General features: G+C 45.9%; 1 protein-coding gene across 3 annotated transcripts in view; it reads left to right on the forward strand.

Moving 5' to 3' along the window:
- The window catches only part of ZCCHC14 (zinc finger CCHC-type containing 14), a 95,584-nt gene that overhangs the window by 39,874 nt on the left and 27,808 nt on the right, over window positions 1-27,902 (forward strand). For 2 of the 3 annotated variants that reach the window (XM_073605722.1, XM_073605723.1), the window contains exons 6-9: window positions 792-898; window positions 1,020-1,114; window positions 9,337-9,391; window positions 11,667-11,928. In XM_073605722.1, the coding sequence (XP_073461823.1) occupies window positions 792-898; window positions 1,020-1,114; window positions 9,337-9,391; window positions 11,667-11,928 (519 nt within the window). The remainder of the gene's footprint in view (window positions 1-791; window positions 899-1,019; window positions 1,115-9,336; window positions 9,392-11,666; window positions 11,929-27,902) is intronic. The other variant, XM_073605724.1, reaches the window with a different exon arrangement.

Genomic DNA, 27,902 nt, shown 5'->3' on the forward strand with positions numbered 1-27,902 from the left:
CCCACCCCTTGGAGGTTTGGGAGGTAGAGAGGGTATAGTGGTCACTTGACCGCAACAAAAAAAACCTGTAAAAAACAGTATTTATGATTTTTAAAATGGAACTAAACCCTCCAATCCTTTACAGCCAAGCAAGCTGCCATATTGGCCTCTGTTTGATCTGCAGCTGCCATGGTGCTATACATGTTATTGGTTGTGACGCCAGCAATTTGATGGTTTGGTTGAGAGCACAAGCAACTGTGACAGTTATCATTCACGGCATGGCATGCCTTGATTGTCACAGTTTCGGGAAATTTTTAAAACTATGGGTTTAGTTTTAGTCTAAGTTTATTAAAGCGGAACTATAATGCATCTGAGCACCACAAACCAAAAACTCTATTTGAGCACTTTCCACCCAGGCCAATTCTGATATTTCTCTCCTGTTAAAAATGTGAGAGGTGAGTCGGGATGAAGTAGAGGAGGCATTGCTGGAATAAGCAGCAGAGGAGTTTTCTGTCTTTTTGGAATGGCGGCAAACTTCCCATAGGCAACGTTTTCACATTCTTTCACAGGATACCAGTTTAGAGTTACAGAGGAGGTCTAGCGCTAGAATTATTGCTCTCGCTTTCACTGCCACCTGACATAAGGCTTGGGGGCTTTAGATAATCTTCAGGCCTAAAATGTGCATTGTATCGTGTGAAAAAACATTCCTTGCAGCAAAAAGCGAAAATTTTGCTGCATTGCTGCGATACGTAGTCCAGGGGTTGGCGAGTCCGGTTCCTCGCAGTAATACGTGATGTCTGTTCCTTCCACAGCTTTCCCACCTCTACTCAGAAGATTTGGAGAAATGCATTCCTTACCGCGGCGGTGTGGACTCCTATTCCATGGACAGGAACCACATGGATCTGGATTTAGATCTCCGGTATGACCTTTCACAGTTACCGCCATTTCCTGTCTGCGTTCCAATCACATTGATCAATCGCGTCTGACTGCGCACTTTCCGGTCGTGTTTTGTGTCATGGTGCTTTGTGTTCTGTCCACAGGTATCTGGTGTGCCTGCCTCCTCATGTACTAAAGAGTGACCTTATCAAGAAGTTCTTCAGTAGTTTACCAAGCCACCAACCGCATCAGAGCTTGAGTGAGTGTCCCAGTATTCCGAAATGCCTTAGACGCCGTTTGTTTTTCTGATCACTTTCTTTCTTCCAAATAATTTTCATTGAGAGAAAAAGGGAAATTTGAGGTTCATAAGAAGATACACTAAATTATTATGTACAGAATTCTGTATTGCATAGCACAGAGATGTATGTGGGTGAGGGTAGTGGTCCCGGGCTCCCGTTGGTTCAGTGCCCGTTGACCCGAAGAGGAGAGCTGTCTTTCCTGAATACTTATTGGACTTCTGGGATGGTTAGATGGTCAAGGTTGTTCCATATTGTTAAGTTTAATGCTGGATACCTCTAGAGCAGGGGGTCTCCAGTCTTAGGGCTCTCCAGTTATAGGGGTCTCCAATCTTTTCAGTACGAGGGCCATATATTGTATGCTTTACATTTATTGGTAGGCTTTATCATTTTATAAATTATTGATTAAAATGTAATTACGTGAACAAGCTCCAAGAGATGGTTGCAGTCAGAAGACCCCATTACATCAGATTTCCCCCTTTCACGTTAGAAGACCCCCATTACATCAGATAACCTCATCACCTCAGAGACCCCTTTGATATCAGAAGACCCCATCTTGTCAGAAGTCACCCCCTCTTTCACATCAGATGCCCCCCCCTTCACACCATAAGCCCCTCCTTTTACACCAGAAGCCCTCTCATTTCGTGTGAGAAGTTCTCCCCCCCCCGCCACCCCCCCCCTTTCATGCCAGACGCCCTCCCCCTTTCACGCCAGACGCCCTCCCCCTTTCACGCCAGACGCCCTCCCCCTTTCACGCCAGACGCCCTCCCCCTTTCACGCCAGACGCCCTCCCCCTTTCACGCCAGACGCCCTCCCCCCTTTCACGCCAGACGCCCTCCCCCTTTCACGCCAGACGCCCCCCCCTTTCACGCCAGACGCCCCCCCCTTTCACGCCAGACGCCCCCCCTTTCACGCCAGACGCCCCCCCCTTTCACGCCAGACGCCCCCCCCTTTCACGCCAGACGCCCCCCCCTTTCACGCCAGACGCCCCCCCCTTTCACATCAGACGCCCCCCCCTTTCACATCAGACGCCCCCCCCTTTCACATCAGACGCCCCCCCCTTTCACATCAGACGCCCCCCCCTTTCACATCAGACGCCCCCCCTTTCACATCAGACGCCCCCCCCCTTTTTCGGCCTGAGAAGCCCTTCCCCTTTTTCGGCCTGAGAAGCCCTTCCCCTTTTTCGGCCTGAGAAGCCCTTCCCCTTTTTCGGCCTGAGAAGCCCTCCCCCTTTCACATCAGACGCCCCCCCCTTTCACATCAGACGCCCCCCCTTTCACATCAGACGCCCCCCCCTTTCACATCAGACGCCCCCCCCTTTCACATCAGACGCCCCCCCCTTTCACATCAGACGCCCCCCCCTTTCACATCAGACGCCCCCCCCTTTCACATCAGACGCCCCCCCCTTTCACATCAGACGCCCCCCCCCTTTTTCGGCCTGAGAAGCCCTTCCCCTTTTTCGGCCTGAGAAGCCCTTCCCCTTTTTCGGCCTGAGAAACCCTTCCCCTTTTTCGGCCTGAGAAGCCCTCCCCCTTTCACATCAGACGCCCCCCCCTTTCACATCAGACCCCCCCCTTTCACATCAGACGCCCCCCCCTTTCACATCAGACGCCCCCCCCTTTCACATCAGACGCCCCCCCCTTTCACATCAGACGCCCCCCCCTTTCACATCAGACGCCCCCCCTTTCACATCAGACGCCCCCCCCCTTTTTCGGCCTGAGAAGCCCTTCCCCTTTTTCGGCCTGAGAAGCCCTTCCCCTTTTTCGGCCTGAGAAGCCCTTCCCCTTTTTCGGCCTGAGAAGCCCTCCCCCTTTCACATCAGACGCCCCCCCCTTTCACATCAGACGCCCCCCCTTTCACATCAGACGCCCCCCCCCTTTCACATCAGACGCCCCCCCCTTTCACATCAGACGCCCCCCCCTTTCACATCAGACGCCCCCCCCTTTCACATCAGACGCCCCCCCCTTTCACATCAGACGCCCCCCCCTTTCACATCAGACGCCCCCCCCCTTTTTCGGCCTGAGAAGCCCTTCCCCTTTTTCGGCCTGAGAAGCCCTTCCCCTTTTTCGGCCTGAGAAACCCTTCCCCTTTTTCGGCCTGAGAAGCCCTCCCCCTTTCACATCAGACGCCCCCCCCTTTCACATCAGACCCCCCCCTTTCACATCAGACGCCCCCCCCCTTTCACATCAGACGCCCCCCCCTTTCACATCAGACGCCCCCCCCTTTCACATCAGACGCCCCCCCCTTTCACATCAGACGCCCCCCCCTTTCACATCAGACGCCCCCCCCTTTTCACATCAGACGCCCCCCCCTTTTCACATCAGACGCCCCCCCCTTTCACATCAGACGCCCCCCCCTTTCACATCAGACGCCCCCCCCTTTCACATCAGACGCCCCCCCCTTTCACATCAGACGCCCCCCCCTTTCACATCAGACGCCCCCCCCTTTCACATCAGACGCCCCCCCCTTTCACATCAGACGCCCCCCCCTTTCACATCAGACGCCCCCCCCTTTCACATCAGACGCCCCCCCCTTTCACATCAGACGCCCCCCCCTTTCACATCAGACGCCCCCCCCCCTTTCACATCAGACGCCCCCCCCTTTTTCGGCCTGAGAAGCCCTTCCCCTTTTTCGGCCTGAGAAGCCCTTCCCCTTTTTCGGCCTGAGAAGCCCTCCCCCTTTCACATCAGACGCCCCCCCCTTTCACATCAGACGCCCCCCCCCCCTTTCACATCAGACGCCCCCCCCCCTTTCACATCAGACGCCCCCCCCCCTTTCACATCAGACGCCCCCCCCCCTTCACATCAGACGCCCCCCCCTTTCACATCAGACGCCCCCCCCTTTCACATCAGACGCCCCCCCCTTTCACGCCAGACGCCCTCCCCCTTTCACGCCAGACGCCCTCCCCCTTTCACGCCAGACGCCCTCCCCCTTTCACGCCAGACGCCCTCCCCCTTTCACGCCAGACGCCCTCCCCCTTTCACGCCAGACGCCCTCCCCCTTTCACGCCAGACGCCCTCCCCCTTTCACGCCAGACGCCCTCCCCCTTTCACGCCAGACGCCCTCCCCCTTTCACGCCAGACGCCCTCCCCCTTTCACGCCAGACGCCCTCCCCCTTTCACGCCAGACGCCCTCCCCCTTTCACGCCAGACGCCCTCCCCCTTTCACGCCAGACGCCCTCCCCCTTTCACGCCAGACGCCCTCCCCCTTTCACGCCAGACGCCCTCCCCCTTTCACGCCAGACGCCCTCCCCCTTTCACGCCAGACGCCCTCCCCCTTTCACGCCAGACGCCCTCCCCCTTTCACGCCAGACGCCCTCCCCCTTTCACATCAGACGCCCCCCCCTTTCACATCAGACGCCCTTCCCCTTTCACATCAGACGCCCTCCCCCTTTCACATCAGACGCCCTCCCCCTTTTTCGGCCTGAGAAGCCCTCCCCCTTTTTCGGCCTGAGAAGCCCTCCCCCTTTTTCGGCCTGAGAAGCCCTCCCCCTTTTTCGGCCTGAGAAGCCCTCCCCCTTTTTCGGCCTGAGAAGCCCTCCCCCTTTTTCGGCCTGAGAAGCCCTCCCCCTTTTTCGGCCTGAGAAGCCCTCCCCCTTTTTCGGCCTGAGAAGCCCTCCCCCTTTTTCGGCCTGAGAAGCCCTCCCCCTTTTTGGCATCAGTGAACAAAAATGTCTCCTGTGGGACTTGCAGCAACATGAATCGTATATTGTATAAACCGTATACTTTATTATACAGATGCACTTAAAAATAGTTTATATGTACATCAATACTCTGGCAGGTTGTAATAAAAACATGACAAAAACCTAGTGAAAGTTCAACAGAAGAGCAGTATAATATAAACTTCATCCTGTTAAAAAATCACCAACGCGTCTCAATTGGCTTTCACAATCTTAATCAGTGGGCAACAGGGGTATTTCTACAAAAAAATAGAGTAACAGAATAATAACAAAGCACATACAAAGTGTGTAAATACCAAAAAAACACAATTTAGTGACTTACATAATCACCCAGAGTGTTAGCGAGACACCATTCTCTCAAACATCAGGGGGTGCTTGCCGGGCCACATCTTCCCACGTCACAGCCCACCAGAGGACACTACGACTTACCGCGCGGGGGGGGGGGGGGTCCTTATGTGCAACCACCCATAACAGGAGTCTATGTATAAAAATACAGATACCAAATTGTCCAAATTTGCCCACATTTGTAAAAGAATCAAAATTAAAGATTTCTATCTAACCAATTAATTGAAGATCTTGAAACACAAGACCTATAGGGACCAGTACAGGGCTCTCCAAAGTGCAAAGGATGTTAAAGCCTATGAAAGGCAATACAAAAAATTAGAAGCGTGCAAGAATAACAACTGAAGGGCAATCCATGAACCCTGCAAGATACTATCTACTAACATCAAGAAAAGACCTCATGTAAACAAGTCTCCTCAGTCTTAGCTGATTGAAATGGGCACTGAAGATGTTTCAATATATTAGAGCAATTTACAGGGTCAGTTTGAAAAAATAATTGGCCAATTAACCAATGCTGTGGAGGGGAACAAATTAAGACACACCCCAGAGATCCTGCTATGCTTGTGGTAGTCCACACCCATAATGGCGCCTAGCATGTGACCCCCCCTCTGCTTTCCTCAGCAAACCTGCCAACCCACCTCCCAGACAATCCAGGCAAAGTGACGTCACCACGCACGTGTAGCGCCAAAGAAGAGACGTCTCATGCATGGCAATGGATCCTGGGACAAACCCTGCCCCTCTCCAAACACAGAGATCATCTTAAAGAGGCACCTTGCGTCAAAAATTTTTTTTAAAAAAATGGCTGCTCCTGGAATAAAAAAAACAGAATACATTGTTTACAAGTATAAAAACATCATAAAATCACAGTGGATATAAAAAGTCTACACACCCGTTAAAATGGCAGGTTTCTGTGATGTAAAAAAAACGAGACAAAGATATAAATTATTTCAGAACTTTTTCCACATTTTAATGTGACCTATAAACTGTACAACTCAGTTGAACAACAAACTGAAATCTTTTAGGTGGAGGGAAGTAAAAATAAGAAACTAATATAATATGGCTGCATAAGTGTGCACACCCTTACACTAATACTTTGTTGAAGCACCTTTGGATTTTATTACAGCACTATTTCCAAAACTTTAAAGTGGTTGTATACCCTTTTTTTTATTTTTACCTACAGGTAAGCCTAGAATAAGTCTATAATAAGCCTATAATAAGGCTTACCTGTAGGTAAATACAGTATCTCCTAAACCTGTACGGTTTAGGAGATATTCACTTTGAAGGCAGCCGCTGATGTCAGCGGTGCATATACTGTGAAGGCCCGGCTGAAGAATGCCAGAAAGTTAACTCCCGAGCGCATGCGTCATTGCGGCTCTGGCCACTCACAGCCCCGGAGCTGCGAACCCAGAAGAAAGGCCGAAGGCAAAATGTCAGCTCCCTCGGCGTGGACCGGGATGCGATACGGGGACCTCGTTCTAAGGTGAGTATTTCATAATGAGCTAGTATGCGGTGCATACTAGCTCATTATGCCTTTGCCTTACAGGGTTTGTTTTTTTTGTGTGTTTTTTTTTTTTTTTCCATGTGCGGGTATACAACCGCTTTAATCTTCTTCTGGTGAAGCCATTCCCTTTTTGATTTGGATGTATGCTTTGGATCGTTGTCATGCTGAAAGATGAAGTTCCTCTTCATGTTCAGCTTTCTAGCTCAACTTTTCTAGCCTGAAGGTTTTGTGCCAATATTGACTGGTATTTGGAACTGTTCATAATTCCCTCTACCTTGACTAAGGCCCCTGTTCCAGTTGAAGAGAAACAGCCCCAAAGCACGATGCTGCTACCACCATGCTTAACGGTGTTGTTTTGGTGATGTTCAGTGTTGTTCTTGCGCCAATATCTTTTGGAATTATGGCCAAAAAGTTCAACCTTGGTTTTATCCAACCATAACATGTTTTTCCACATTCTTTTGGGAGATGTGTTTTTTGCAAAATTTAGCTGGGCTTGGGTGTTTTTGTTTCGTAAGAAAAGGCTTCCAACTTGCCACTCTACCCCATAGTCCAGATATATGAAGAATACGGGAGATTGTTGTCACATGTACCACACAGCCAGTACTTGCCAGATATTCCTGTAGCTCCTTTAATGTTGCTGTAGGCCTCTTGGCAGCCTCCCTGACCAGTTTTCTTCTCGTCTTTTAATCAATTTTGGAGGGGCGTCCAGTTCTTGGTAAGGTCACTGTTGTGCCATATTTTCTCCACTTGATGATGACTGTCTTCACTGTGTTCCATGGTATATCTAATGCCTTGGAAATTCTTTTGTACCCTTCTCCTGACTGATACCTTTTAACAATGAGATCCCTCTGATGCTTTGGAAGCTCTCTGTGGACCATGGCTTCTGCTGTAAGATGCAACTGAGAAAACGTCAGGAAAGACCTACTAGAACAGCTGAACTTTATTTGGGGTTAATCAGAGGCACTTTGATGACAGGTGTGTACTGAATCCTATGTAACATGAGTTTCAATGTGATTGCTTAATTCGTAAAGAAATAAGTGTGCACACTTATGTGCACACTTATGCAACCACATTATTTTATTTTTACTCCCCCCCCCCCCCCCCCCCAAAAAAAAAAAAAAAAAAAAAAAGATTTCAGTTTGTTTTTTAATTGAGTTGTACAGTTTATAGGTCACATTAAAGGTGGAAAAGGTTCTGTTATGATTTATCTTTGTCTCATTTTCTTTTACATTACAGAAACCTGACATTTTAACAGGGGTGTTTAGACTTTATATATCCACTGTACTATGTGTAAGCATCAGCACAGAGGATACCATTGTTGTATAAAGAAAAAAATCTAACAAATTAATAAGCATAAAGAGAAATAGGAAACAGAATGGGGGGAAAGCCACATCATCCTAACAGTGATGAGAACAATTCCATCTGGTTTTCCTGCCAAAAAAACTTAAAAAAAAAAAAAAAAAAAAAGTTTGTAAGTGATGGTATTATTTAAACCAGGGGGGAGAAGTTGTCCTTAATTTTTAAATCCATCTGTGTTCTAATTGAATAAGGGACTTGTTTTCGATCTAATTCTGTAAATTTCACTTTAAGAAATTGCTAGTTGTGAATTTAAGCAACATGCCTGCCAACTGGGCGATATAAATTGCCTAACCTCAGGCTGTGAATATATTTGTACATGCGGCGCCAGAATTGCTGTTTTAGTTTTGTCAACATAAAATGTGGAGCAATCACATGACAACGAATACACCACTTCTTTTGTTTGACAGTTGGCAAAGTGACGTAGTTTTGAAAGTCTCACCATTGGGTAATGTGACAACTCCTTTTTCCCTCCCTTTCGCATTAGCAGTCCCCCCCCCCCTTTCCGATAAGCAGTCCCCCCCCCCCCTTCTCTTTTGAATCAGCAGCCCCCCCCCTCGCATTGAAAGTTCCCCCTTTTCACATCTACCTCCTTCCATCAGAGTCCCCCTTTCCCATCAGAAGCCCCCCCCCCCCCCACCCATCACATCAGAGTTGCTATGGGCTGTGTAAAATCATGTAGCGGGCCAGGTGTGAGAGCCAGTCATCTGTTTCCAAGGTGTCATTGGCCTACTTTGGAGACCACGGGAAGGAAAGAGGACTGGACAAGTAGAGAAAGTCTGGTGGAGGAAATTGTAAAAGTCATAGAATAATAAGAGTACAGAGGCGGTGGGTTACGGGGTGTGGAGGTTTGGTGGAGGAAGGGAGGGATAGGGAACATAAAAAGAGATGGAAGGGAAATAATTAGTTCTGTGGGGCTATATGGTGGGTGGAAAGGCTGGAGCAGTGGATGATGATTTGGGAGGACCCTCAGGGATGGGGAAGGGACCAAAGTTCCACATCAATGTGCACTTCAAGGAGTAATATGGGCATAGGAAGCTTTCCCTCACTTAGCCTCCGACAAGGGATGTTGGGACCGGACATCTACCAGGGTGACAGGCTTAAGTTGACTAGATGGTGGATCAGTGGGTGGGCGTAATAGGTGGTGAAAAATGTGTGTATTCCTGCTGATCTTTCTGTGTATCTTGCCTGTCTTTGCCATAATCTCCATGTTCTATCTCCTCATCCCCTGGCCATCTCAGCATGATTTTCCCATGACCATGGCATTTTGCCAACCCAGCTCACCCAGTTGTGTTTGTTGTGTACAGGTCCCAGCAATCCAACCCATGTTAAAGTGAACACAGCAGTGGGCCCCACTATACGGTATGTAAACCCAGACAATGAGAAAATGATCTAAAAGGTCAGAATTTTTTTTTTTTTTTTCAGAAAGATCACATATGATGGATAAATCAGTAAATTTTGAACGCTATACTTACATGGTTTGTGTGATGGTTTCCACCAGATCATTCCGCTTCCTCCCACAATCCAGAAAACCCAATAGTTGTAGAATTGACTTCCTTAAAAATTGTGTGCATGCACCTGGTACACCCTGAATAAATGTAATCTCAACGTAAGAGTACACCGCAGTTCCTCTTCTCTGCCACAAGATGTCCTCAGTCTTCTTGGTCGAATGACGCTCAGGAGGACAGACTGTGAGTGCAAGGTGTCATGGCTCCGCCCTCTGAGCAGGGCTCTCATTCGCTTACAGTGTAGTGGAGACAATTATGCCTCATTTCCACTGAGCGGATTGGTTCAGGTCGGTACAGTTTGGAAGGCCTAGAATGGTCCGGCCTAATCAGGTGAGTGTTTCCACTGCAAGTCGGACTGCCAGGGGCCATACGTGGGTTTAGAAAAAATGCCTAGCATGGCGTCACACATCTGCCAATCAGTGGAATGTATCATAGCCCCCGCCCTAACCGAACCGTACCATTTTCTATGGCCCCACATCTGAAGCGGGACCCAGAATGGTGCGGTTCGGTTGTATGGGCCGCTTTCATAATGGAAACACTCAAAATAGCGTACCGAACCGAACCGCTCAGTGGAAACAAGACAATAGGGTTGCACCGATACTAGTATTGGTATCGGTGCCGATACCGAGTATTTGCACAAGTATCGGTACTCGTGCAAATGCACCTATACTTTCTGGCTCGGTTCTTTGAGCTGTCAGTGGGTCTCCCCTGTTGACAGCTGAAGTGTTAAAGAAGTCCGGTAATTGGAGCTGTCAAAAATAAAAGCAGCCGGCAATGTTTATTAACAACATTGCTCAGACACTGAAACACTAAAATAAAAAGAAACCTTGTTTCTTTTTGAACCTTTCTGTTTCTTCATCTGCAGATCAAAGGGATGAACAAATGTTCCTCTGTTAAACCCCTTTTTAACCCTTCATTTACTCTAATCAGCCTTAATTAACTCCCTACTCTCCTCCATTTAATTATTATTATTTTTTTTTTCACGTCTATTTTATAAACAATAAACAATTAAAACTTTTTTTTTTTTTTTTTTTGCTTTGTTAGTGAATATTTTTACACATATATATTAACATATATTTACACATTTCACATTGAAAAAACGCAAAATTAAAAAAAAATCTATTTATTTAATTTAAAAACAACTTTTTCAATGCTTTGTACCATTGCTGACAGGTGAAAACAAAACGGTTGCGGTAGGTATCAGTAATTGGCGAATACTAAAAAAAAAAAGTATCGCTACTCATTGTAACAAAAAATGGTATCGGTGCATCCCTAGAGACTAGTATAAGCTCTTCTGGTGCAGAGACTGATGTGAATTGCTCAATGTTCTCTGTACAGGGCTGCGGAATATGTGAGCGCTATATAAATGTATAATAGTGTGTGGCTGTGTTGGGTCATTAGTGTGTTAGCTCCTCTGGTGCAGAGACTGATGTGACTGGCTCATGGTTCTATGTACTGCACTGAGGTATATGTCAGAATTATATAAATGTATAATAATATTAGTGTGTGACTACGAGGGGACATTAGAGTGTAAGCTCCTCTGTTGAATAATTTTACATTTTTAAGAGTAAATTTGCCTGGAAGATGGGACTGAAGGGTGGTCTACTATTACCTTTCATCCCTTCCATGTGCACCACTCCGAACCTGGTATTACTTGGTTACCAAAGTCTCAATTTTTTCTGACTTCAATGATAAGTTGTCCTCCCCAACCTATGATACCCTTATCCACTGAGAATGTCTCAACTGCCAACAAGCAGTTTTATTGAACAGGATGGGGCTTAGACCCAAAGTCAGAGAAGTCATGCTCTTGATAACAAATTGAAACCAGTTTCAGAGGGGTGCAGAGGGGAACATTTTCTGGCTCATAGAGATAATACAGTATAATACTTCCTGTGTTGCTTATTCTCAGGCAGCATTTTCCCTGTTAAAAGGGCTGACAAGTTCACTTTAAATATTTAAATGATGGTATAAAAATGCTGGATGAATGGAGAGAAGTCCCTGCCAGGGGTGACCTCACTAGGCCAGGCGCCCGGATTTTTCTGAGCCTTTTCTGTAATACGAACCGGCTGCCTTCGCTTTGCTGTGGGGATGCTGGCGGTTCATGTATATCGTTGTGTTCTTCCCTGCAGGCCCATATGTGGCGTCGCCAGTATCCAGTCTTCCCACAGCAGCATTGCACTGCACCATGGCGGCGGGGCCACCATCGGCGGATCACCATGTCCCAGCTCCTCCGCTGTGACATACCGGCCGCAGGTGGAGGCCGCCTCTACCGCCATCACCGCCAGCGTGCCAAGCCCACAGACTCAAGAACAGCAGGAAATCCTGGAGTGGCTGCGCAAGTTGCGTCTGCACAAATACTACGCCGTTTTCAGCCAGCTTTCCATGAAGAAGGTAACGACAGCCGCTGTCAGTGTCAGAGCGTGGGGCGCGGTGTACAAAGTGATAATTATGGGAGGAGGAGGGTAGAGGGCCAAAGGCGGAATCGTACGTTAAATTAATGGTGGATGACTGCAGCTGTAAGCGCTTTTCTTACCTTGAATATCAGTTGTTTTGGGATGTTAATATTAAAGACCCTGTTGTTTTGTTTAATCAGGGTCTCTTTACTGCTTCCCACCCGGCCTATAATACAATGACAGCCAAGCAGGAGCACTGCCATCCTGGATGGATGTCAGATGTCGTCCTCCCAGGATTGCGCCTTGCGCGTGCTCTGGCACAGTCTGTCACCCAGATGACAAATTGGTGTACCGAACGGCTGCCCGTACTATGTGATCACTGTGACTAATCACAGCAGATCACATGGCAATTGTACACAATGAATGGCTTTCATTCATAGCCATTCATTGTGTACTGTTGTGTTGTTGTCTGTGGTTGGTGAAAGCAATCACATTGTACAGACTGGACCAATCACAGTGTATCTGTACCATGTGATGGCTATGGCCAATCACAGCTTCACAATAGTACGCACCGGAAGAATGAATGTTATTCATAATAAAGGATTGCTTATAACAGTTATCACTGCTATAAAGCAATCGGTGTGCAAAAAAAAAAAAAAAAACCTGATCGCTTCACCAGAGTAGTACAGTGTCACTATGGCAACACTGTACTGCTCTGGTCATAGTATGTAAAAAAAAAAAAAAAAAAAAAAAGAAAAGAAAAGTTAAAGAGTTTAAAAAAAGTGTAATAAAAAAAATTGAAAAAAAAAATGATAGAAATTTTTTATTTTTTTTTTACATACTGTCACCAGTGTACCTGATCACTGCCACACCAGTTATATATACAGTGAGAGAAAAAAGAAAAAAAAAAAAGAGATTTGATCCCCTGCTGATTTTGCACATTTGCCCACTGACAAAGAAATGATCCGTCTATAATTTTAATGGTGGGTTTATTTTAACAGCGAGAGACAGAATAACAACAAAAATATCCAGAAAAACGCATTTCAAAAAAGTTATTAATTGATTTGCATTTTAATTGAGTGCAATAAGTATTTGATCCCCTATCAATCAGCAAGATTTCTTGCTCCCAGTTGTCTTCTCTACAGGTAAGGAGCTGAGATTAGGAGCACTCTCTTAAAGGGAGTGCTCCTAATCTCAGCTTGTTACCTGTATAAAAGATACCTGTCTACAGAAGCAATCAATCGGATTCCAGTCTCTCCACCATGGCCAAGAACAAAGAGTTGTCCAAGGATGTCAGAGATAACATTGTAGAGTTACACAAGGCTGGAATGGGCTACAAGACCATCGCCAAGCAGCTTGGGGAGAGAGTGACAACAGTTGGTGCGATTAATTGCAAATGGAAGAAACACAATGTCAGTCTCCCTCGGTCCGGGGCTCCATGGAAGATCTCACCTCGTGGAATTTCAACGATCATGGGAACGGTGAGGAATCAGCCCAGAACTACACGGGAGAATCTTGTCAATGATCTCAAGGCAGCTGGGACCATAGTCACCAAGAAAACAATTGGTAACACACTACGCCATGAAGAATTGAAATCCTGCAGCGGCCGCAAGGTCCCCCTGCTCAAGAAGGGACATGTACAGTCCTGTCTGAAGTTTGCTAATGAACAGGTTATCTGAATGATTCAGAGGAGAACTGGGTGAAAATGTTGTGGTCAGATGAGACCAAAATCGAGCTCTTTGGCATCAACTCAGCTCGCCGTGTTTGGAGGAGGAGGAATGCTGCCTATGACCCCAAGAACACCATCCCCACCGTCAAACATGGAGGTGGAAACATTATGCTTTGGGGTTTTTTTTCTGCTAAGGGGACAGGACAACTTCACTGCATCAAAGGGACGATGGTCGGGACCATGTACCGTCAAATCTTGGGTGAGAACCTCCTTCCCTCAGCCAGGGCATTGAAAATGGGCCGTGGATGGGTATTCCAGCATGACAATGACCCAAAACACACGGCCAAGGCAACAAAGAAGTAGCTCAAGAAGCACATTAAAGTCCTGGAGTGGCCTAGCCAGTTCCAGACCTTAATCCTATAGAAAATATGTGGAGGGAGCTGAAGGTTCGAGTTACCAAACGTCAGCCTCAGAACCTTAAAGCGGGGGTCCACCTATCTATCGTTTTTTTTTTTTTTTGGAGTTCATTCACAAACTTTTCTTCTCATGATTATCTACTCACATGTTCTGTGTAATAAGTCCGCCTGTGTCCGATTTCGTTGTAAAGAATAACTTATAAAATTCACTGAAGGCGGTTTCCATCTTCATTGTGGGCATTTGAAGCCCACAAGCATATATTTCCTGGATGCGGTGAATGCTGTGCTCCCAGCATTCACCGAGATGTTGTGATGACGCTGTTGCACAATGCATGCTGGGAAGCCTGAGACTAGCTCCCAGGGGACTGTGGGAGGTCTGGGAGAGGCTAGAAACACACCTACTCCCATGGGAGGAAAACCAGGAAGTGCTAAGAAGATTAGAAAAAAAAAGGTAATTACGGCGATTTAAATTTTTTTACACAGCATGTCAGCATCTAGGCAAGGAAGAGAATACATAGAGATAATGTTCAAAATTTGGGTGGAACCCCGCTTTAATGACTTGGAGAGGATCTGCAAAGAGGAGTCGGACAAAATCCCTCCTGAGATGTTTGCAAACCTGGTAACCAACTACAAGAAACGTCTGACCTCTGATTGCCAACAAGGGTTTTGCCACCAAGTACTAAATCATGTTTTGCCAAGTAGTCAAATACTTATTACACTCATTAAAATGCAAATCAATTTATAACTTTTTTTGAAATTTGTTTTTCTGGATATTTGTGTTCTGTCTCTCACTGTTAAAATAAACCGACCATTAAATTATAGACTAATCATTTATTTGTCAGGGGGCAAACGTACAAAATCATCAGGGGATCAAATACTTTTTTCCCCACGCTGTATATATACACAGTGTGTATGTGTTTTTATATATATATAGATATAGATATAGATAGATATCTATATATATAGAGATAGAGATATATATGTGTGTGTGTATATATATATATATATATGTATATATATATGTATATATATATATGTATATGTGTGTATATATATATATATATATATATATATATATATATATATATATATATATATATATATATATATATGAGATAGATAGATAGATAGATAGATAGAGATGTATATATATATATATATATCTCATAGTTTTCAGACTCTATAACTTTCCTACAGACTGATTTGGGTTATTTTTACCAAAGAAATATAGCATGATACATTTTGGCCTAAATTTATGAAGAGAGATTATTTATTTGCAAACAGAACAGCTAACAGAAACGATGAAAAATGCATTTTTTTTTCCAAAATCTTTTTCCGTTTGTTTAGCAAAAAATAAACTCAATGGTGATTAAATACTACCAAAAGAAAGCTCTATCTGTCTCAAAAAATGATAAACATTTAATTTGGGTGCAGTGTTGCATGACTAAGTGTCATTAAAATTGTGACAGCACTAAAATCGGAAAATTGGCCTGGGCAGTGCTCTGCTACTGCAGCAAAATACCTGGACACTCTGTTACTACCTGTCTGAACTGGTAAGGTGACAGGGTCTCTTTAAGTGTGCTATAGTTGTCGCATTCTTTAAAAAATGTGCTGGTTAAATATAGGGTCACTCCACCCCAAAACAAACCAGTACCCCTTTTTGTTTGATTGTTGGCCGATAGCGAGACCTGTGCCAGTTTTCTCAGGCATGTTCACATGCCACAGCAGTTGTGAGGGGCGGAGGATGCCTTTTAGCAATAGATGACACCATGGTGGGAGGCATCTATTGTACAGCCCTTAGTTCAGCTATGGAATTCTATAGAAAATGCCCACTAAATTCTTCCTGATCTTCCATGCTTCAGCAGTAAAAAAAAAAAAAAAAAAATTTAAATAAAGGAAAACAGTATGGGAATGAAAAGTTTGTATTAAAAAGGGAGAATAGCCCTTTAAACCATTGGTGTCACCGGGTCCCCATGAGAGAATAGCTCCTTACATTGGACATGTGCAATTCATTCCAAATTCCTTTTTTAACGAATTTCAACAAATTTTAATTCGCAAACATCCGAATTAACGAAAACCCGTTTAACGAATTTTTCCGAATATTCGGAAATTTAAAAATTCGGAAATTTAAAAATTCGGAAATGCGAAAATTCGAAAAAACCCGAAAATGCAAAAATCTGAAATAATAACTAACTATTAACCACTTGCCGACCGGCTCACGCCGATATACACAAAGTGACACGGGTGCGCAAAACAACATACCTGTACGTCGCTGCGTTATCTGTGGCTAGCGGGCGCGCGCACGCCGTCGATGGTCGGTGGCCCGCGATCGTGGCACGGAGAGGCAGAACGGGGAGATGCCTTTGTAAACAAGGCGTTTCCCTGTTCTGCCTAGCAACATGACAGGGATCTACTGCTCCCAGTGATCGGGAGCAGTGTTCTCTGTCATGTTCTAGTGAGCCCATGCCCCCTACAGTTAGAACATGCTGAGGGAACACAATTAACCCCTTGATCGCCCCCTAGTGTTTAACCACTTCCCTGCCAGTGACATTTACACAGTAATCAGTGCATTTTTATAGCACTGATTGCTGTATAAATGCCAGTGGTCCCAAAATAGTGTCAAAGGTGTGCGATCTGTCTGCTGCAATGTCGCAGTCACGATAAAAATCGCAGATCACCACCATTACTAATAAAAAAAAAAAATTTATAAAAATGCCATAAATCTATCCCCTATTTTGTAGGCGCAATAACTTTTGCGCAAACCAATCAATATACGCTTATTGCGATTTTTTTTTTTTTTTTTTTTTTTTTTTTTTACCAAAAATTTTTTTATATATTTTTTGGGGATATTTATTATAGGAAAAAATAAAAAACATTGCTTTTTTTTTTTTTCAAAATTGTCGCTCTTCTTTTGTTTATAGCGCAAAAAATAAAAACCGCAGAGGTGATCAAATACCACCAAAAGAAAGCTCTATTTGTGTGGAAAAAAAGGACGTCAATTTTGTTTGGGTACAGCGTCGCACGACCGCGCAATTGTCAGTGAAAGCAACGCAGTGCCGTATCGCAAAAAAGGGCTTGGTCAGGAAGGGGGCAAATCCTTCCAGGGCTGAAGTGGTTAAATTATAGGTATTGGAATTTCCTTTCAAATTTGGCTGTTAATGAGCGTAACGAATACGAATTTATCTGAAGTTCTGAATTATCCGAAATAACGAATGCCGTATCTAAACAAATGGAACGTAATGAATTAATAATAATAAATAGCAATAATAATAATAGTAATAACTTTTTATTATTATTTATTATTAATTCGTTCTGTTCTATTTTTGTTTAGATGCGGCATTCGATATTTCGGATAATTCGTAACTTCGGATAAATTCCTATTTGTTACGTTCACTAACAGCCAAATTTGAAAGGAAATTCCAATACCTATAATTTAATAGTTATTATTGGTTATTTAGTTATTCTTTTGAATTATCGGGTTTTGGTTCTTTCGAAATTTTGGATTTTCTTTCCTATTTTCGAATTTACTAACTGCGATCCTAACAAATGACTCGAAAAACGAAAAAAAAACAAAACAAATGAAACAAACTAAGAGGAACAAATTTTTCGGCAGTGCACATGTCTACCTTACATTATTGGTGTTAGTGGAATAGTGGACCCCAGGGGAAAAATGGCCCCATAAATCATTGGTGTCAGTGGTCTTGCCTACCTTAGGACAGGAGCCAATGTCACTCTCAGATGAAGACTGCCAACCAGTTCCTCTGCTCATGTCTTGCGCACAGTAGCGCAGGAACTATCTCAGATTCGTCAGGTGCAGTTCAATCCACCAACCAAGTAATTACAGCTAGGATGCCTTCATTCATAAAAAGTAATAATTGTGCTCTGGCTTTTTCATTGACACAGTCAGAGGGGGCCTTCAGTCTTCTGGTGAGTCATTCTGAGCCTGGTTTGACAGCAGTAGCTGTCGGAGCAGACAGAAAGCTGCAACATGGCAGTTGGGAACTACTGCACTAGGGTCCAGAAGTTGCTAGGGATTCCTAGAACTGTGGCTGACTTCCCATCTGATGGTGCTGGGATAATTCCAGGGCCAACGCCACTTGGCAAGAGTCAGCGTCATGATACCAGTGGTCTGACCACCAATGAAAGGTGCCTTCTTCCCACTGACCACCAATATAAGGGGCATTCTTCCCACTGACCACCAATATAAGGGGCATTCTTTCCACTGACTATCAATGAAAGGAGCATTTTTCCCTCTGACCCCCAATATAGGGGGCTTTCTTCTTACTGACCACTGATTTAAGGAGCATTCTTCCCACTGACCACCGATCTAAGGGGCATTTATTTCACTGTCCACCATTGTAATGGGTATTCTGCCCACCGACCACCAATATAAGGGGCATTCTTCCCACTGACCACCAATGAAAGGAGCATTTTCTTTCTCGAACATCACGGGACACAGAGCCACAGTAATTACTGATGGGTTATATAGGTATCACTGGTGATTGGACACTGGCACACCCTATCAGGAAGTTCAACCCCTTATATAATCCCTCACCCTTGCAGGGATACCTCAGTTTTTACGCCAGTGTCTTAGGTGATGGACGTGTAAAGATGTCCTGTGCTGAGCTCCAAAGGGAATATCCTAAGATCCTATACTGGGGCAAGCCAGGCGAACCGGATCCATTCAAAGTGTCTTTTCATGGCCGAATTGAATGGTACCCGGGCCTCGTGTCCGAAGAAACGAGGTTTTACCCGTAATGCTTCTCTTTTTAGAGAGCTGGACCCCGCAGATCAGAAAATGGCTTTAAACTTCCTAATTTCTGGCGAGGTGCTTTACGGTCCCAGAACTGTTGGATCCCCCTACTGATGGGGGCCCCAGTCTCTGACGGTTTTTTTAAACGGAGCCCACCGTGAGCGGTGAAGATTGGGTCTGTGTAAACAGCACCCTGCGGCTGGATAAGGTAAGAGGAGATTCCACAGAATTTTTGAGTTCTAGTGGCTTTTCTCCTTTAAGGTAAATGCATGCTATGCCTATTGTGACCACCGGGGGCTGCCAAGAGCACAAACCTACACATGCTGACTCTGTCTCAGGTGTTGTAATCGCTGTTTATGTCCCAGCGTCTCAAGCAGGCTGCAAACAGGTAAGGTGGAAAGGGGGATTTTTCATGTTTGAATGTTCCCCCCCAGGCTAGAGAGGGGCCACAGGGGTCTAGAAAGTGGTTATACCACCCGGGCTCTGAGGCCTAATGGCCACCATCTCTCAAGATAGCCGTTCAGGCAGATCTTGTTACCAGCCTCCCTCCCTCCCCCCCCCCATCCCCAGCCTTTCTCCGGAAGCATGACAGGAGAGTTGGCAACGCGGGAAGCGCTCGTTTTTTTTCAAAACTCGAGGGGGGGTGGGGCGGTAGAGGAGGGGGCGGGACGTCAGCACAGGTGCTTAGACTCCCACTCAGGCCAGCTGCAGGCTATTAGAGGCACTCTGTACAGGTGCACACAGCCTTCTGAGAGACACAGAGCTGACGGTCGCATGTAAGGTGGGACACAGGCATTCTCCTAGGCAGCATTTACTGAAGTAACACCAGACTGAGCATTGGGTAGCAAGGCTTTTAGCCAGACTACATCGCTCAGCGGGCAGTGTTCATTTGTATACCTCACACCTTGTTGCTTTGCACTATGGGTAGAAGAGGTTCAAGCACCCCAGGAACCAGAGACACTAGGGGATCTCGTTCAGGTTCTGAGGGCCCCCTGTCGGCAGCATCCTCCCCCCCTAAAGATGGGCCAGGGACGGCTAGCCAGGGAGAGCCATCGGGGTCAGGGGCTACACCTGCTTCTGGCACTTCAGCCCCTGTATATATTACACAAGAGGTTTTTTCCTCAACCATTAATGGCCTAGAGGAAAGATTAATGGCCGTGATTACGTCTTCACTCAGTGGAAGAAAACGCACTAGGCTTTCCTCTGTTCCCCAAGACCCTCAGACAGAGGAGCTCTGGGATAAAGGAGATGAATCCCTTTCAGAGGATCGGGATGGGATGGATGATTCCTCTTCGGAGGATTCAGGTGGAGAGGGACCCTCTGCGACTTCCCAAGAGGAGAAAGTCTTAGTGCAGATCCTCACTGGATTGGTCCGCTCCACATTTAAGTTGCCCATACCTGAAACTGCTAAAGAATCCTCTTCTGCTTTGGGGTCACTGAAACCTTTCCAAGCAGCACATGCTTTTCCTGTTCATACTTTACTTGAAAAGCTTATTTATTCTGAGTGGGATCACCCAGACAAACGTTTTTTTCCGCCAAGAAAGTTTTCAACACTTTATCCGATGGAAGAAAAGTTTATTAAAATGTGGGGAATACCGGCTATTGATGCTGCCATTTCCTCCGTAAATAATAGCCTGACTTGTCCTGTAGACAATGCTCAGATGCTCAGGGATCCTGTAGATAAAAGGATGGAATCCCTATTGAAGGATGTTTTCTCCTTAGCAGGATCAGTGGCCCAACCTGCAGTAGCAGCGTTTGGAGTCTGTCAATACTTAAGAGACCATGTTAAGCAGGTCATCAAAGTATTACCTGAACAGCAGGCCCAGGGGTTTGCTAACCTTCCAGCGGCCTTATGCTTTGTGGTTGACGCCATTAGAGATTCTATCGTGCAAACCTCCCGTCTTTCACTGGGGTTGGTGCATATACGTAGAATCCTATGGTTGAAAAATTGGTCAGTCGAAGCACCATGTAAGAAGCTACTGGCTGGGTTTCCATTTCGTGGTGCAAGGTTGTTTGGAGAGGACTTGGATAACTATATCAAGAGAATCTCTTGTGGGAAAAGCACTCTCTTACCTGTCAAGAAGAAGAGTAAGCGTCCCTCTTTCAAACTGACTCTTTCCCCAGCGCCGGGGGCTTCAGCCTCCAGGCAGTCTCGACGGCCGCCTCCATCGGGGTCCAGAGACAAGAGTCAACCCCAGGGACAAAAGAAGTCCTGGGGAAAGAAGCCTACTAGGCAAAACACTAAGACCTCTGCATGAGGGGGCGCCCCCGCTCACTCGAGTGGGGGGAAGACTGCGACAGTTCTCAGAGCTCTGGCAGGAGGACTTCCAGGACAGATGGGTAATCTCCACGGTAACCTTAGGGTACAAGCTGGAGTTTCAGGAATTCCCCTCTCCTCAGTTCCTCAGATCAAATGTTCCCAGAGACCCAGAGAAGAAGCAGTCGCTCCTTCTAGCGTTAGAGCGACTTTTGTCGCAGGAGGTCATTATGATAGTTCCCGCAAAGGACCAGGGATTGGGCTTCTATTCCAACCTTTTTACGGTCCAAAAGCCAAATGGGGATGTCAGGCCCATTCTGGACTTAAGGGATCTGAACCGATTCCTAAGGATTCAATCCTTCCGTATGGAATCAATTCGAACAGTAGTTCCCACCCTGCAGGGAGGAGAATTTCTGGCATCAATAGACATCAGAGATGCATATCTGCATGTGCCCATTTTTCCTGCTCATCAGAAGTTTCTGCGCTTCGAGGTAGGAGGGCGCCATTTCCAGTTTGTGGCTCTGCCTTTCGGGATAGCCACTGCACCTCGAGTGTTCACAAAGATCTTGGCTCCTCCTCTGGCCAGATTAAGGGCTCAGGGTATAGCTGTCATAGCATACCTAGACGACCTGCTCTTGATAGACCAGTCGGTAGCCTCTTTGAAGGGAAACTTGAGGACCACGGTCAGGTATCTAGAACACCTGGGTTGGATCCTCAACTTAGAAAAGTCTTTCCTAAAACCAGTAAGAAGACTGGAGTATTTAGGTCTGATTATAGATACAAGCCAGGAGAAGATATTTCTACCCCAGGCAAAGATCACTGCTTTGAGAGAGCTGATTCTGACAGTAAGGACCAAGAAGGGTCCCTCAGTCCGCCTTTGTATGAGGCTACTAGGGAAGATGGTGTCTTCATTCGAAGCAGTTCCCTATGCTCAGTTTCACTCAAGAATGCTGCAACACAGTATTCTGTCGACCTGGAACAAGAAGGTTTAGGCATTAGACTTTCCGATGCACCTGTCGCATGCGGTGCGTCAGAGCCTCAATTGGTGGCTCATACCCGAAAACCTGCAGAAGGGGAAATCCTTTCTACCGGTTACCTGGACGGTGGTAACAACAGATGCCAGTCTGTCAGGTTGGGGAGCAGTTCTGGAACAGGCTGCGGTCCAAGGGGTATGGTCCAAGACAGAGAGGACCTTACCCATCAACATTCTGGAGATCCGGGCGATACATCTAGCTCTAAAAGCCTGGACTATCAGGCTACAGGGTTGTCCGGTCAGGATCCAGTCCGACAATGCCACAGCAGTGGCTTATGTCAATCATCAGGGAGGCACCCGGAGCCGAGCTGCTCAAAAAGAGGTGAACCAGATCTTAGTCTGGGCAGAGATGCATGTGCCATGCATATCGGCAGTTTTCATCCCGGGAATAGAAAATTGGCAGGCGGACTATCTAAGTCGCCAGCAGTTACTTCCAGGGGAATGGTCTCTGCATTCCAACGTCTTTTGGGCCATATGCCAAAGATGGGGGGTTCCAGATGTAGATCTCTTTGCATCCCGATTCAACAAAAAGATAGACAGATTTGTGGCAAGGACAAAAGATCCTCTTGCATGCGGGACGGATGCGTTGGTGATTCCGTGGCATCGGTTCTCACTGATTTATGCATTCCCGCCTATTCTGCTACTACCACGACTCCTTCGCAGGATCAGGCAGGAAAGGAAGTCGGTACTTCTGGTGGCCCCCGCTTGGCCCAGAAGGACTTGGTATGCAGAAATAGTAAGGATGACGGTGGGTTCCCCGTGGACCCTACCGGTACGCCCAGACCTGTTATCTCAAGGTCCAGTGTTCCATCCTGCCTTACAAACGCTAAATTTGACAGTTTGGCTATTGAGACCCACGTTCTGAAGAGTCGTGGGCTCTCAGGTCCTGTCATATCTACCTTGATTAATGCAAGGAAGCCAGCTTCCAGGATGATTTATCATAGAGTCTGGAAGGCTTATATAACCTGGTGTGAATCCAGAGGTTGGCATCCCAGGAAATATGTCATAGGTAGAATCCTTGATTTTCTACAGATGGGATTAGAGATGAAGCTGGCCTTGAGTACCATCAAGGGCCAGGTTTCTGCTTTATCAGTATTATTTCAGCGGCCACTTGCTTTGCATTCTTTGGTCTGAAACTTTATGCAAGGGGTGATGCGTCTTAATCCTCCGGTTAAAGCGCCCCTAAACCCCTGGGACTTGAATTTGGTCCTGGCTGTGTTACAGAAACAGCCTTTTGAACCAATAAGTCAGATTCCTTTGGTCTTGTTGACAAGGAAATTAATTTTTCTGGTGGCCATCTCTTCTGCTAGAAGAGTATCAGAATTAGCAGCTCTTTCCTGTAAGGAGCCTTATTTGATTATACACAAGGATAGAGTGGTACTACGCCCTCATCCTAGTTTTTTACCGAAGGTGGTTTCTGATTTTCATTTAAACCAAGACATTATTCTACCTTCCTTTTTTCCAGATCCCTGTTCTCCGGAAGAGAGATCTCTACATTCGTTGGATGTAGTAAGAGCAGTTAAGGCCTATCTAGGGGCAACTACTCAGATCCGCAAGACGGATGTTTTGTTTGTGCTGCCAGAGGGTCCCAATAGAGGACAGGCAGCGTCAAAAGCTACCATTTCTAAATGGATTAGACAGTTGATCATTCAAGCTTACGGTTTGAAACAGAAGATTCCTCCGTTTCAGATCAGGGCACATTCCACAAGGGCTATTGGTGCTTCTTGGGCAGTGCATCACCGGGCCTCTATGGCTCAAATCTGCAAAGCCGCAACCTGGTCTTCAGTTCATACATTCACCAGATTCTATCAGGTGGATGTGAGAAGGCATGAGGATATCGCCTTTGGGCGTAGTGTGCTGCAGGCAGCGGTACAGGGTCCTCAGGTCTGATTGCACCCTACTTGGTCGTGGTTCCCCCCCCTCAGGTAGCATTGCTCTGGGACATCCCATCAGTAATTACTGTGGCTCTGTGTCCCGTGATGTTCGAGAAAGAAAATAGGATTTTTAAAACAGCTTACCTGTAAAATCCTTTTCTTTCGAAGGACATCACGGGACACAGAGGTCCCGCCCCTCTTCTAATACACTATATTGCTTGGCTACAAAACTGAGGTATCCCTGCAAGGGGGAGGGATTATATAAGGGGTTGAACTTCCTGATAGGGTGTGCCAGTGTCCAATCACCAGTGATACCTAGATAACCCATCAGTAATTACTGTGGCTCTGTGTCCCGTGATGTCCTTCAAAAGAAAAGGATTTTACAGGTAAGCTGTTTTAAAAAATCCTATTTTTCCCTCTGACCACCGATACATAGGGGCTTTCTTCTCACAGACCACTAATTTAAGGAGCATTCTTCCCACTGACCACCATTGTAATGGGTATTTTGCCCACCAACCACCAATAAAAGGTGCATTCTTCCCACTGACCACCATTGTAATGGGTATTTTGCCCACCGACCACCAATATTAGGGTCATTCTTCCCACTGACCACCAATATAGGGAGCATTCTTCCCACCGGCCACCAATATAAGGGGCATTCTTCCCATTGACCACCACTGAAAGGGGCATTTTTCTTTTTACTGACCACTGATTTAAGGATCATTCTTCCCACTGACCACCATTGTAATGAGTATTCTGCCCACCGACCACCAATATAAGGGGCATTTTTCCCACTGACCACCGATATAGGGGCTTCTTCTCATTGACCACTGATTTAAGGAGCATTTTTCTCACTGTCCACCATTGTAATGGGTATTCCCACCGATTACCAATATAAGGGGCATTCGTCTCACTGATCACCAATGTAGGGGCATTCATCCTACTGACCACCAATGTAAGGTTCATTTTTTTTCCCACTGACCACCAATGTAAAGAACATTCTTCTCACTGACCACCAGTGTAAGGTGCATTTTACCCACTGACACCCGATAAATTAATTTTAGTAGAGGGTTCACTGAAATTATTTCAAGGGTTTCCTTCAGAGTAAAATGGCTGAAAAAGGCTGCCCTGATCAATGGAAGACTTGGTCCACCAGCCTACCGAAGATATAACTAAAATATCTGTTTTGGTGGCTCTTTCATTATTTGACTATCATTTTTCACCTCAGCCAATTTTTTTTGCTTCATTCTATAAAATATACAGTATATATAAAGGTTTGCCCATTCATTTTCAAAGTAGTGGATCTATTGACGGTATTGCTGAATGTATTGGATGGTTACTGCTGCTTACTGTACAAATCCTCTCTTCATTGTTGCTGGCTCCTCCCCCAGCGCTTTTGTTGCGGCACTGTAACTGAGACATCCAACTAGTGTACAGTGATGATAGCGGGTCACTCAATCCTTACCTTGTCTATTTAGAAAAAGCTTTGAATTCTTTTTACTGATTGCAAGACGTTCTCTGATTGGACAAGAGGAGATCCTGTGGTTTACTCGCCCCTTGTCCAATCACAAAATGCCCTGCATGTCGCCTTGCTATCAAAGCCTTCTGGGTAGTGTCAGGACTTGCTGATAAACCCCACACCCTCTTATTCCACTTGGCCCTAAAGGATAAGTGGGCTCACTGGTCTGTAGAAATGATCAGGAGGCAGGAGTGAGACGGCAAGGTTCCAGGAATTGTCAGAGTGGTGCGAGTTCATCCATGGCAAAAAGGTTCAGGAGACTGCTGCAGGTTTGTACACCTCCTAGGTGTATAAACTTTATAACTTCCCCCCGGTGGCAGTTTTAGCCTCAGTGACAACAGGGAGTGGAGCATTCAGATCACATCAGTAGGATTGGATTGACAAGTCAGACATCTTATGGTAGTTCAGAACACCAAGAGAAGCCTCCGCTCCCACGTCCATGCTCTGCCAGGGTCTATAGACACAGGCACCAACTGAATGGCGTACCTGCTTCCCACAAATCACAAGCTAATAGATTGTTCGCACTCCAATGACATTTGCATTGATAAAATGTTATTGTTACATACAATAAACACAAAAGGTCAACCTAGAGACCCTCCTCATGAGTTTTGTCAGTGAAGTGCTTAGTCGTAGAGGTTCTCCCAGACCTTCCTCGTAGTTGTCTACCTAGACCCTCCTCATTTTGATGTGTTTCATCCAGAAAGGGCTTAGTTGTAGAGGTCCTCCCAGACCCTCTTCATAGTGGGCGTCCCAGATCCTTCTCACCCTAAAGCCTTTCATCTAGAAAGAGCTTAGTCATAGAGGTCCTCCGAGGCTTTCCTCATAGTTGTTTTCCCAGACCCTCTTCACTCTAATTGCATTTCACCCAAAGTAGGATTAGTCATAGAGGTCCTCATAGACCCCCCCCTTGTAGTGGTCCGCTAAAGCCCTTTTCACTTTGACGCACTTCACCCAGAAAGGGCTTGGTCATAGAGGTCCTCCCAGACCTTCCTCAAAGTTCTCTGCCCACTATGCTTAGAGATCTTACTTGTAGAGGTTCATTCAGGCCCTCCTTGTAGTGGTCTGCCCAGACCCTTGTCACACTGATGCATTTCACCTTGAAAGGGCTTCGTCAAAGAGGTCTTCCCAGACCTTCCTCCTAGTGGTCTGCCGAGATCCTCCTCACTCTCTAACGTGTTTCACTACGAAAGAGGTTACTTAGTTTAAGAAATCTTCGATATTAGTCATAGGTGTCCTCCCAGACCTTCCTCATGGTGTGCTGCGCAGACCCTTTTCACTCTGATGTGTTTCACCTGGAAATGGCTTAGTTGTAGAGATCTTTGTCATAGAAGTCTGTCAGTGGTCTGCTCAGGCCATCCTTACTCTGACACATTTCACATGGAAAGGACTTAGTCATAGTGATCCAATTTGTATAGGCCCTTCCAGATTCTCCTTGTAATGGTCTTCCCAGACCCTCCCCGCCATAGCCTGCTTCACCCAGAAAAGAACTCAGTTATAGGGTCCGTCCAGCTCCTTCTTACGGTGGTCGGCCTTGAGGTTGGCCCAGACCCTCCTTCCTTAGCTGATACATGTCACCCAGAATGGGCTTAGTCCTAGAGATCTTAGTATCTTAAGCCCCATACACACTATGAGATTTTCTGCTGATTTTTTTTCCTTCAGATTTACCAAAACCATATAATATGAGGTCAAACCTTAGGAGTTTCAATTTGTATGCAATCAGGCAGGCCCTTCCACTACATGGTGTTGGTAAATCTGAGGACAAAAATCAGCAGAAAATCTGATAGTGTGTATGGGGCTTATGATTAGAGGTCGACCGATATGGGTTTTTCTCTGGCCGATGCCGATGCCGATATTTAGAAATCGCGGTGGCCGATTCTGATATGTGATGCCGATTTTTTTTGGGCCGATATATTTGGCCGATTTTTTTTTTTCCCTTCATCTCATAAAATCTAACAGTTAGACCCCTTTCACACTGGGGCGTTTTTCAGGCGCTTTTGGGCTAAAAAGAGCGCCTGTAAAGTGCCTGTAAAACATCTCCCCTGCAGTGTCAGTGTGATATCCCGAGTGCTTTCACACTGAGGCGATGCGCTGGCAGGATGTAAAAAAAAGTCCTGCAAACGGCATCTTTGAAGCGGTGTATACCACTACTCCTGCCCATTGAAATTAATGCGCACCGCTGCCAAAGCGGCTGCAAAGTGTTTTGGCAGCGGCGCTTCAGGGGCGCATTTAACCCCTTCCTCAGCCGCTAGCTGGGTTATAAGCGCCCCGCTAGCAGCCGAATAGTGCCTCTAAAATGACGGTAAAGCGCTGCTAAAACTAGCAGCGTTTTACCATCAACGCATGCCCGCTCCAGTGTGAAAGCAACCTTAAGTGATACAGAAATTTTTTTACATTTAAACATTAAACAAAACAAACCTTCAATCAGTTCACTTGTATGTATAATTTAGAAAA

Source organism: Aquarana catesbeiana, linkage group LG11 (genome assembly GCF_042186555.1).
Source record: "Aquarana catesbeiana isolate 2022-GZ linkage group LG11, ASM4218655v1, whole genome shotgun sequence".
Taxonomy (NCBI): Eukaryota; Metazoa; Chordata; class Amphibia; order Anura; family Ranidae; genus Aquarana; species Aquarana catesbeiana.